The sequence below is a fragment of the Sinocyclocheilus rhinocerous genome, unplaced genomic scaffold (assembly GCF_001515625.1).
Source record: "Sinocyclocheilus rhinocerous isolate Xijiao unplaced genomic scaffold, SAMN03320098_v1.1 scaffold2715, whole genome shotgun sequence".
Lineage (NCBI taxonomy): Eukaryota > Metazoa > Chordata > Actinopteri > Cypriniformes > Cyprinidae > Sinocyclocheilus > Sinocyclocheilus rhinocerous.
The window spans coordinates 528615-541342 of NW_015667273.1; the positions used below are offsets into that span (position 1 = coordinate 528615).

Sequence of the window (12728 nt, forward strand, 5' to 3'; positions counted from 1 at the left end):
TATTGTAATAAACTGACATAATGCTAAATTCACTGCATTGTTCTCATTAAATCACTGAAAATGAACATTATAAACATGAACAATCTTACTAATAAGATTTTTTTTCAATCAAATTTAAACATTTTAATATTAAAGTTAAAGTAAAAAATTGTAATCAATTTGACTTGACTTATGGATGCATAAAAGGTGTTATGTTTTTCCAGTGGTTGTGTATGTGATGGCCATCACCACAGACAAACGGACACAGTCTTTGTGGTGTATTCATTTAAATAACAATAATAAACAGTGTAGAATTTAAACTATATTCTCTCTGTCGCACACACTGATTATTGAATGCTGCCCTCTACCGGTCACTTAAAGTTTCGCACGTTTCCTTTGTCACTGAAAGAACTTAGAAAAAAACTTTTGCTAAGTTTTGCTAAACTGTAAAGAAAGAGTGTCCAGATATACAATAAACGTACGTTTAAACGACACGGTCTTGTATAAGCTCTTTCAGGCTTCCTCCAGCTGTGTCTTCAGGACAAACTTGTGTACATATATTGCACATACATGCTTCCACACACACACACACACACACATATATATATAATGTGTGCTAAATTGTCATTGTTGCTGTATTGTAATAAACTGACATAATGCAAAATTCACTGCATTGTTCTCATTATATCACTGAAAATGAACATTATAAACATGAACAATCTTACTAATAAGATTTTTTTTCAATCAAATTTAAACATTTTAATATTAAAGTTAAAGTAAAAAATTGTAATCAATTTGACTTGACTTATGGATGCATAAAAGGTGTTATGTTTTTCCAGTGGTTGTGTATGTGATGGCCATCACCACAGACAAACGGACACAGTCTTTGTGGTGTATTCATTTAAATAACAATAATAAACAGTGTAGAATTTAAACTATATTCTCTCTGTCGCACACACTGATTATTGAATGCTGCCCTCTACCGGTCACTTAAAGTTTCGCACGTTTCCTTTGTCACTGAAAGAACTTAGAAAAAAACTTTTGCTAAGTTTTGCTAAACTGTAAAGAAAGAGTGTCCAGATATACAATAAACGTACGTTTAAACGACACGGTCTTGTATAAGCTCTTTCAGGCTTCCTCCAGCTGTGTCTTCAGGACAAACATTTCACCTCTGAAAGTGATTTCACACACTGACGCTGGTGGGAGGATTCAACACAAACTGGGGACTCAACGGGAGTCAGTCTAAGCGCACTTTACACCGCTCAAACCCGGGACACCATTGCCTCTACCATGATTTTAGTTAAATTCGTGTGCGCCATCATAACCAGGTCTTTTTTTATTCTGGTCTCTCTCATCGGCGTCTGGAGAGTGAAAACAGTGAAAAATGACAACATGTACTGGTTACTGACTGTCCTTTACCTTCCTCTGGTCGTGGAGATGATCATCACTTTAAAACGAAGGAAAGGGAAAGACTACAAATGGTGAGTGATACACTTTCCATTTACATTTCAACAAATGAATATACACGATTTACAGTATTGTCAGGTTCACTGATCTTGCCAACAGCTGTTGATCATTTTCTGCTGGATGACTCACTCTTCTTGGTCCAAATAACTTGTATTCAATATTTAGCTTAATTTCGATGTTTATGTGGCTTTTATTTGACTTCTTTAGTGGTAGCTTGTTCTTAGGTTTCAGTTACATTTTTAATTCAATTTTCCTAAAAAGTTATCGACATTCCTATCTCCCTCCCTCCCCCTCACCAACATCCTGCTAGACCTATTGTTACTGCTGACACAGTAACACACAGGGTGTGTGTGAAAAATACTAGTGGTCTAGTATAATCTGAGTGGTCTCCAGCAGTGACCCTAACGTTGGCCCTGAAAGGAACATTCAAAAAAATAGCATTTATTATTTAGTTGTTCAGTGTAACTTCTATAAAAGTGATTTAACCATCTTCTGTCCTCTTTTAGGTTTTCGCCAGCCATCCTCTTCTTCCTCATCAGCATTATTCCATCCATATGGCTTCTAGAGTTACATCATCAAGAGAACAAAGCCAGTGACCCTCAGGTAGTTTTCTATATTCACTCTCATGTCGTTCCAAACCTGTATGACCTTGCACTTTCTGTGAAAAGTATGTATGTTTGTTTTTTCTACAGAAAAATGTGTCTCAAGCTTACTACGGCTGCTTTTATTTGATAAAAAAAACAGTAAAAAAACAGTAATATTGTAATACTTTACAATTTAGAATATTATAATTATTTCTGAGGGATCATGTGACAGTGAAGACTGGAGTAATTGCTGCTGGAAATTCAGCTTTGCTATCACAGAAATAAATTACATTTTAAAATATATTTAAATAGAAAAGGGATATGTTAAATTGTAATAATATTTCACAAAATTCTTGTTCTTACTATATTTTTGATCAAATAAATGCAGCCTTGGTAAGCATAAGAGACTAAAAAAACTTAAAAATCCTTAATTGTTATGGACTTTTGGCCTGCAGTTTATATTGTATATCATTGTGTATATTGTTTTTATCTGTGTCTTATTTTATTATTATTATTTTTTCTCTGTACTGGGAGCTTCACCAATACAGATTCATTGTGTGTGTAAGCATACTTGGCAGACAAATTCTGATTCATTTTAGGATGAGGACAGCCATTTTAATGTCTCGTAAATGTTATTTGTCAGCAAAATGTTGTGATTATGCATATGTTTTTGTGAAGTCAGTATAGCCCTGTTATGCTCTTATATAAGCTGATCTTCCTTACTTCTCTAATTTCTTCTCTGTGCTTTTTTTGTGTCTGGCAGTGTAGGAAACTGGACTCTTGGGACAATGTCAAGAGCATATTGCCTACAAACGGCACAATGGGTGAGGAAACACTAAAGGTAATCTTGAAAATTATTATTTGTTTATTTTTAAGTTTTAATTTGTGGTTCAGTGCGTTGCTGTACAAAAGTGACTAATGCTCTGACTGTGATGCATCTGCTATATACATATGCACAAATCACACATGCTTCCAATTTGTGATGTCATTCATTTCCTGTGCTCCACAACACAGACACTTTTCCTCATAATGTAGTATGCAGAATGGCTAATGGAGCCTTTTGTCTTGCCTTTCGTTTCCTCTTCAGATTTAAACAGAAGAAATCATGATATATCACTAATATTTTGCTAGTACACCCCAGCCATCCCATCACCCTCTGCTCTGGTTTTGGTGGGGGTTCTTTGAAATGTTTCCATTGTTATGTTTAATGGAGGATGTCCAAGATGCATTTTGACACTCATAGGAATTCAAAGGTTCTAGCAAGAAGTCTTTATTATACTGCTTATTTCATTCTGCATCTATTCCTATGATGAGCTATTATTTTTGGACCTCATTTCCCACATTCTGTGGGTCTAGAAACCAGGAAAACTTGATCTTTGCTCATTTTCCTTCGTAAATTTGACCACTTTGATGCTTTTCTCCAAAGTAATTTGCAGTTCACTCATAACGGGCAGCCAAAAGTGCTGAATCCTTGTGGTAAATAAGATGATTCATCAAGTCATGTTTCTTGGGAATGAAGAGACTGTTCCTCTTGCTTGTCAGTGGTGTGATGTGTTCAACACATATAAATATCTGTGTGTGTAAACTATTGTGTCTTTCAGCATTTGGAGCGCATGCTCACTTCCGTGTGTCCGAATGACTGGATCCTTGGTCTTCATCAGGTTCTGCTCATTCTTCTCATCCTCGGAAAGTGGCTGCTCCCATTAGGAGGAGGAGTCACGCGTGACGAGCTGTCTCAGCTTTTACTCATCTTTGTTGGCACGGCGGCAGACATTCTGGAATTCACCAGTGAAACTCTTTCTGATGTCAAGTGGGTACTTCCTGTTCTCAGCCATTAAACAAAAGCTTGACTCAATGCCAGTTCATAAGCTATTGTTGATCTACAATGCTGTATTTCTCGATTTGATTGATGATTATTGTTCGGCCCTCAGGTGCATTTTGTGCCTGAAAAGATCAGCAATTTGTAATTGTTTTATTTGAAACGTTGTTACTGCTGAATGTTCAGCAAATTGTACTCACAATAAATTACACATAATAATAATAGCTAATAATAATAATAACTAGCTTTCTATTTTTTCTATTCTATCTACTTGTCTTTCTTTGTGTGTGTGTGTATAATATATATATATATATATATATATATACACCTTGCTACGTGTACTGCATTAGGCTAACCGAGACTTGTCATTTGCACTTATATATTGTTGCTCTTTTGTTAGTTTTGACTGCTTTTATTGTCCTCATTTGTAAGTCACTTTGGATAAAAGCGACTGCTAAATGACTAAATGTAAATGTAATAATAAATACTAAAAACCAATGACATTTCTCTTTCAAATTGTATTTTGTGTAATTAAATGTCAACCCTGTTACATTTAAAATGTGAGGGTAATGTTACTGGCATTTACTAGGAAATATCATCACACCACACAACATTATTTGATATTTTGTATGGTACATTTCTGAGGGACAAAGAGAAAATTGGCTTTTTGTCAGAAAATCTCTAAAGCATTTTAGAAAACAAACAAACACAAGGAACAGACAAAGCATATGAAGTATTTAAAAAGGCAGACTTTTTATTTTAATTTCATTTATTTATATTTAATCAACTAAAATGTATAATAAATGGTGACGTGCAAATATGTGACCCTGGAGCACAAAACCAGTCATAAGTAGCACAGGTATATTTGTAGCAATAGCCAACAATACCTTGTATGGGTCAAAATGATCAATTTTTCTTTTATGCCAAAAATCATTAGGATATTAAGTAAAGATCATGTTCCATGAAGATATTTAGTACATTTCCTACCGTAAATATATCAAAACTTAATTTTTGATTTGTAATAGGCATTGCCTAAGAACTTCATTTGGACAATTTTAAAGGTGATTTTCTCAATATTTAGATTTTTTTTTTGCACCCTCAGATTCCAGATTTTCAAATAGATGTATCTCAGTCAAATATTGTCCTATCCCAACAAATCATACATCAATGGAAAGCTTATTTATTCAGCTTTCAATGTCAAAAAATTGACCCTTATGACTGGTTTTGTGGTCCTGAGTCACATATAAAATTACCGTTTTTTCTTTCCTTTTTTTGTATTACACTCTAAATACAGTTGAATCAATCATATACAGAGACAGTATCTCTGGTTTTTCCTGTCAGTGATATCAGTAGTAACACAAATGGCCCCTTTCCTGAGAATGGGCCATCAGAGTTGATTTTTTTTTGTGTCGGCTGGTAAAACAGACATAAGTATTGCTGTTTGAGAATCATTATGCCAGCCATAATGCCTTCCTTGCCTTCTTTTCAAATTCAGAAAGACTCCTATATAAATTCTAATGCATTATTTGATGCAGATCTGCATAACAAGTTCTTTACTGTGTGTTATAGGGAGAACAACAATCAACTGGTGTATATAATCTTGGCAATGTGGACATGGAGTATGTTGCAGTTTCCTTTTCACCTGGCAGGTTTGTGATCACCTATTTGTGTTTCTTTAACATCCCACCATCAAACGTCACAGATGTTGCTTTGAAAAGCAGCAAAATGACCTATAAAACAGTTCAGGCTCCCTCAAGTGACTGGAGGAGGACCCTGCTGTTCTGTGAAATTTCAGTTTGACGCTCAGATATCGTAAATGTTTCATCCTGCTCCATCAAAAGTATTTTTCTTACCCTTGGAGCTCACATAAACTAGCGGTTTGGGATGCAACTCAATGTAGTGTAACAGTGCTCCAGTCGTTTGTAGATCAACAGCATGTGTTTTTGTTGCGTTATGCTCTATGCATGCTGTCCTTTGAGGAATGAGAGCTTTGGCAGCCGCATGAATTTAAACATTACCAAACCCCATAGGAAGAGGAGAGGGGTGGATTTTTTGGGATCTTTTCAACCATTTGCCGAAAGTTCAACTGACTGTTCACTTCTGCAAATCTACCCTGCTGACTGGTCTGTAAACTGTGGAAACTTATTTCTGCCATGAAATAAAAAATAGAAAATGTAATTACATATTTTTATCTCACCATTCGTACTTTTTTAGATTTGTGAGTTATATAAGTTATAAACTCATAATTGCAAGTTCATATAGAAACATTAAATTCTGAATTGAGAAACTCGTAATTGCAAGGGAAAAATTAAATATTGTGAGATAAAACGGTGTAATTACTTTTTTTTTTTTTTTTATCGTGTGGTGGAAACAAGAAAGAACAGAATTTTGAACTGTATACTCAGAATTCTGAGGAAAAAAACAGCTCATAGCTCAGATTTCTGAGGAAAAACTTAACATAAAAAAACATAAAAACCCCACGCATTTAGAGTCATTGATTTCCCATAGTTTATGGAGCAAAGTGCACAACAAAAAACTGAACAGTTAGCTGTGTCTAAACTTGGCTAGTGTAACATGCAAATTTATTTAGTTTGGCTTGGAGTTATAATATTAATATCTCTGTGTTTGTGTTGTTTTTGCTTCTCTCTTTCATGTGTGTTACAGTTGTGACGTCCCGGCCGCAGAACTCAGATGAGCCGAAGGGTGGAAACGGCTGTTGTAACTTGGTCTTGTCAAGACACAGTACAGATATTTGGAACATCGTGGAGAGTTTGTTTATCCAGGACGGGCCCTTTCTCGTGGTACGTCTCATTGTGATGATATACTTTGATGTGTTCCACCAGATGTTGGTCTTCTTCGCTATTAAGAACTTTCTAGTGGTCGTCCTCAACCTCTACAGGCTCATAGTTATCTGTCAAGATTTTAAACCACCATCATCATCACTACCATCTACCTCTCCTCCAATATGAAAGAAGCAAAGAAAATAAGATTAAAATGAAAATGTAGCTTCTTCAATACAAATACATTCCATTAACTGTGCCAGATGTTTTACTTCAAACTGGGATCTGGGGACCCCCCAAGGGGATGCGAGAGAGTGCTAGGCAGTGTTATTTTATTTTATTTTAGTGTCATTGAGATACTATTAGAATATTTATTCATATTTTAAATTAGTTTCTGTTTTATATTCACTATCATTTTAGTTAAAGTTTTAGTCATTTTTTATTAGTTATTGTCTGTCTGTCTATCTAATTTTTAATTTGATTTTTAGTAAGTAGTTTTAAAATAAGAAATTTTGCCTAGGCAACTATTTGAAACAAGTTCTATGGGGTCAGTGGAAAAGTTTATAAATAAAAAACTGATTAAAATAAATTGATTTAAAAATAGATTTAAACAAATAAATAATTCATTATTAATACTATATTATTAATCATAATAATAATTATGATATATAATAATACTATTATTATTAATCATCATCAATACACTATTTTATATGATCATAAAAACTATTTTCCAAATAATATTTTGCACATAATTTAATATTATTTATACATTAAAAATGTATAGCAACATTTTACATTTTAGGATGGGGGTCCCTAGCACCAGGATGATCATATTTGGGGGTTAGTGGCATCAAAAAAATTTAAAACCCCTGGCTTGTACTGCTTAGAAACACATTTATGGGTGACAACAGTTTTAGAAATGTATTTTGAATGTGTTTGAATATGTTATGTACAACCAAACTAGTACCAATAGTAGATGTTATATTACAGCATTTATTATTTGGTTCCTAATATTAAAATATTACTTTTATTGAGCTTTTTTAATGTTTTACAATGCTTGTATGTCAGACAGTGTTGTGAAGCAAGATCAAAAACAGTAAGAGAACTCTAGTTTTTTTTTGTATAATGAAATGTCGGAGGCAAACACACATATATCTATTGCGTACATGTGTTAAAAGGGGTCTGCTCATGCATGATTACTCTCGCAGTGCGCATTCAGATATGACTTTATGATATCAGACTATTTGAGTCACTCTGACATGCGAACAGGCTGAGATAATTAGAGAGAATCTGTAGTTGATCTACAGCAGTTCCTAGATCAGCCTTTTCAAAGGACCATGCATTTTAACCAGAGATATTTACAGCTCCTGAACACAGCTGTAACCAGTATGTGTCTAGTAATGTCCACTTGAAATAAATGTTTTGGTCTAGTTTCTATCTATCTGGATTCTCTATATTTTTGTATAAGGGATGATCTATTCTGGTTATCTGACCTTTGGGTTTTCATTGCTATTTTAACATTGTGGGAAAAGGTGAGAAATATCACCACGTCGTCTTTCTCTTCCTCTTGTTTTCTTTCATACTTTACATTCACACAGTATCTCTCAGTTTCCTGCATGTCTTCAAAGTACAAACACTGGAGTTGGGTGGTTGTATCTGTTTATGTCTGTCCCCATCTGTTTCTGAAACATACACACATCCCTAAAGCAGGAAAACACACATTACTTCATTAAACATTTCATTAAACTATTTACCCAGTAGAGGAAACAGGAAATAGCCACACAAGAATAAAACAGGATACCAACAAAGAAAGTTGGATTTAAATGGACAACAGGGGCAGTTTGACCTACTACACATGCTTACTGAGACCTGTACTGTGACCTTTGATTTACAGTACATCAACACCATTTTGTTGGGTAAATATTAACCAATGGATGCAACCTCCCCAATAAATCTTATTAATACGTTGATTAAATGGGACATGTTGATGAAGGTAATGCAAGATATTTGACAAATTTTTAGTGCTTTGATGATTTTCAGTGTTCTTAAATGGTTTAAACGGTTGATTGTTTTTGATAAACCATACTTCGATCTTTAAATTTCTGCAAGCACCCTGCATTAAAGGAATAGTTCACCTAAAACTGAAAATTTAAAAACTGAAAAAAGAACATGATGCAGTGAGATCCAGGCAGATGAGTAATGATTATGTCAGAGGTCAATTTTAGATGAAGGAATAACAAATTTATTAAATAATATCAAATAATTGATACATTAAAACAAAGTAAATATGAGAATTATAATAGGAAGTACATTTATTTGTATTAAAGTGCAGAGTATTCCAAATTATTATATCTCAGGGATGAAGCAATGAATATCAGAAGAAAAGCTCAAAAGCAGTAAGATAAAAGTAGAATGCAAGGACATGGGAAAAGCAAAAGAAACAGAAGAAAGAAGGAGATGAAAGAGTAAAGGTAACCTCTTCACTGCAGAGTATCCATTGGGTGAGCAAGTGATGAAATGCTTTATTTCTCCAAATCTGCTCTGATGAAGAAACAAACTCATTTACATACTGGATGGCCTGAGGTTGAGTACATTCTCAGCATATTTTCATTTTTGGGTGAACTATTCCTTTTACAAGACAAGCATTTTCAAAAAGTGCCTTCGGGCTAATGATTTGTAATACACAAAGGTTTCCTTGTGCTGTAAACCAAAAAGGCAGTTTACAGTACAGTGTGCTCTCAATCTTATGAATATTCATGACTGTGTCAGAGTCTTTTCTCTATAGCACCCTTTGTGAAGTCATTATATTGCAGAGCTCTTAGAAGTCAAAAATACTAGTAGGACTGACCTAAATGACTAAATATACAGATACATTTCATAGAGTATAACTGATATTAAGATATGATAATAGGCTTTGGTACAGTCATGTACTGAAGAAAAAACTGGTTAGTTTAAAATAGTGAATCATTCTTTTTATTCTCAAAGTTTTTTGTGTCCTATGTTATTCAAAAAGGGGATAGGTTATGTACACACAGTCATTTAGAGCTTGCTATGCAATCACATTTGGAGAGATATCTTTGGAGTGAGTATAAAGCAAGCTTACACACACTCAATCACTCGTTCACGGTTTAAACAAAGAAACTATCTATTTCAGAAAAAACATCATTAATATTACATGAAACATTATGTGATCTGCAAAGAAATGGTATTTAACTGTTTACAGAGTAGACATGGAGAAGGAAAAGAAATCATGAAGCAATAGTACCAAATGCCTTGGATATTTTCTTCCTATTTTTCTGGCAAACACTATGGGAAACACGGAAAGCAAGAGAATAGTATGCGTTCATGCTGAGAGAAGAATGAATGGGTCGAGTGTTTGTTGTCCAACACTTTCTTTCACTGCACTGCAGAATGCTAGTTCATTACTAATGATCAAACAGTGTTGGACATCAAACACTGAGCTCATTACATTAGGTCAAGACCACTCTCAAAGTTTGGACTTTTCTACATTTAACAATAATGCTACAGACACATACTTTGTTTTTTTTAATGAAGATAAATAAATACTTTGTCCACAAAATTGTCTCACTTACTGGTTATTTTATGTTCCTGTAGCTGAAAAAAGTAAAGCATGGCACTACTAGCACCAAAGTTATGGGTTCAATTCCAGTGAAATGCATGAACAGGTAAAATGTACACATCAAAAGAATAGTTTACCCAAAAATGAAAATTTGCTTAATTTACTGACCCTCAGGCCATCCAATCAAGATGTAGATACGTTTGTTTAGGAAAAATTTAGCATTATGTTCCTCATCCCTTGCTTACCACTGGGAGTGAATGGGTGCCGTCAGACTCCAGTCCATCAATTAACATCTCATAAACTGCATGTTTGTGATAAGAAAGTCCATCAATAAGGCCCTTTAACTATAAACCGTTGCTTCTTGTTAAAATATGAGTCCTCTATCCATAATATTGCTTTCTCAAATGGAAAAAGTCATCTGTCTGAATCAGGAGAAATAGGCACAGATCAAGTACTGTTTACAAGCAAAAACAGACAAAAATCATTCTTAAATGTCAATTGGATTTTGATGTGAAAGGAAAATGGGGGCAGATTTATTCACTTGAAGATGCATTATTATGGACTAGTATTTTGGCCAGAAATTAGAGTTTAGGAGATAAAATGCCTTAACGGTAGATTTTTATTTTATTTTTTACAAACACAGCATTTTACTTTACAAAATGTTAATTGATGGACTGTCGTGTCATTTACGTGTGTATTATTGTGATGTTTTTATCAGCTGTTTGGACTCTCATTCTGGCGGCACCCATTCACTGCAGAGGATACAATTAATATAATGTATTAATGTATATGAAAACAGAAGACATCAGTCCATGATGGGATACAAAGTGCTCTTTATTATGAACAGTTTATCTTTGTAATATGCCACTTCAGGTCCACAAAAAATATATGTTTTATTTACAAACGGGTGTTTGATGTAACAAAACAGGATAGGAAAAAGACATACAAGAATACAAAACAAAAGTAGAAAAAGTAGAAAAGTACAAAAGCCACCCAATAAACAAATTAGCAAAAGGTTAATTATTGCGTGTCAAAAGACTAAGCTTACATTGCTTTAGAACTGAAGTCTATATCTTGAGGTTACTGGCTGGAAGAGTGCTCTTGTCTAAATCGTCAAAATATGGATGTGTCATTGCTTGCCGTGCTGAGATCCGCTTAGGAGGGTCATAAATCAGCATTTTCTAAACAAAAAGACACAATAAAAATAAATATGTGAGGAGAGAAAGAGAAACAAAACCAAACAGATAAATAGGACACCGGTACGTTAGGACGGCCTTTTACCGTGAGCAGGTCAATGCCGTTCTTGTCCAAGTTTTTCACAGTACTGGCCAGATTCCCAGATTTCCACTTTGGGAAGGTATTCTTATAATCTGGCAGCGACTCAACATCTGGCCAGACCTCATTGTTAGGGGTTCCCAGAGTCCTAGATATAAATATAATCACAGAAAATGTTTCATTTTGCAAGTAGCTGGTTGTAGCTTTCACAGTATTGTAGCAGTACACTTTATCTTGGGATGACTGACATTAATATTCTGAGTTATGCTGAAGTATTTAAATACTTTTATTTAGCAAGGAGCCATTAAATTGACCAAAAGTGACAATGACATTTATAATGTTACAAAAGACTTCTATTTCAAATCAGCATATATCAGAATTATTTCTGAAGGATCATGTAACATCGATGACTAGAGTCATTTCAGTTTTGCCATCACAGAAAAAATTACATTAATATACACTGACATAGAAAACAGTTATTTTAAATTTTAAATAAATGCAGTCCTGGTGAGCATCACCGCATTTAAAAATGTAAAAATCCTACCAACCGCAAACCTTTGAACGGTAGTGTAGTTATTTTCATGTTAATGCCAATATTAAAACATTAAGTGAATTTACCCAAAATACAGTATGAGAAGAATAGATGTCAATAGATCACAAAACGAACATCTATCAGTCCTCTTAAATTACAATTTTAGTGACTTAAAGTGAAATGGCAAATATAATTCTAAATAAAAGTAAAAATAGGGGAAAAGAGCAAGCATAAGTATCTAATATTTATACATTAACATGTCAATAATACAATAAAAAAATCTTTAGGGATGCACCAAAATGAAAATTCTGGGCCAAAACCGAAACTTCTGGATGCACTTGGCCGAAAACCGAAACTGCTTTGTAATGATTATTTATTATTTTATTCTGAATCGACGCGCTACATGTAAACCATATTCTTTGACAATAGAAGTCTATGTAATGTCCCCATTTAGATAAGTAAACGTGTGTGTGTGTGTGTAAAATAGTATATCAGTCTGGCGAGTAAACAAAAAAATAGACTAGCCAATGGCGATTATATTGCCAAGGTGTGCGTAGGAAAAGTAATAGATTAATTTTTGACAAGAGTGCACCTCAAAAATCTACATCATAACAGGAGTTCTGACCTTTGTCAAAAAAGTATTCTTTGTTGCCTTTTTCTCTATCACACTTTAGAAATCATCAGAAATTATATATCAATTGAAAACTTT

General features: G+C 34.1%; 2 protein-coding genes across 2 annotated transcripts in view; one reads left to right on the top strand and one right to left on the bottom strand.

The window, feature by feature from the left end:
• The first annotated feature begins 1000 nt into the window (after nt 1–1000).
• LOC107733532 (transmembrane protein 26-like) lies at nt 1001–6952 on the top strand. The gene is made up of 6 exons (XM_016545199.1): nt 1001–1460; nt 1953–2049; nt 2794–2871; nt 3632–3840; nt 5419–5498; nt 6514–6952. The coding sequence occupies exons 1-6, from the start codon at nt 1270–1272 to the stop codon at nt 6816–6818; spliced, it is 960 nt and encodes a 319-aa protein (XP_016400685.1). The 5' UTR covers nt 1001–1269; the 3' UTR covers nt 6819–6952.
• Nucleotides 6953–11061: 4109 nt separating this feature from the next.
• LOC107733528 (cyclin-dependent kinase 1) overlaps nt 11062–12728 on the bottom strand; it is a 9209-nt gene continuing 7542 nt past the window's right edge. The window contains exons 7-8 of the mRNA XM_016545186.1: nt 11494–11635; nt 11062–11393 (exon numbers count right to left, since the gene is read on the bottom strand). Coding sequence (XP_016400672.1) covers nt 11280–11393; nt 11494–11635 — 256 coding nt within the window. The 3' untranslated portion in view covers nt 11062–11279. The remainder of the gene's footprint in view (nt 11394–11493; nt 11636–12728) is intronic.

Coding starts and splice junctions, on each gene's coding strand:
- LOC107733532 (XM_016545199.1), top strand. CDS start 1,270: ATGATTTTAGTTAAATTCGTGTGCGCCATCATAACCAGGTCTTTTTTT. Junction 2,872..3,631: donor TGGGTGAGGAAACACTAAAG/GTAATCTTGAAA, acceptor TGTGTCTTTCAG/CATTTGGAGCGCATGCTCAC. Junction 3,841..5,418: donor GAAACTCTTTCTGATGTCAA/GTGGGTACTTCC, acceptor TGTGTGTTATAG/GGAGAACAACAATCAACTGG.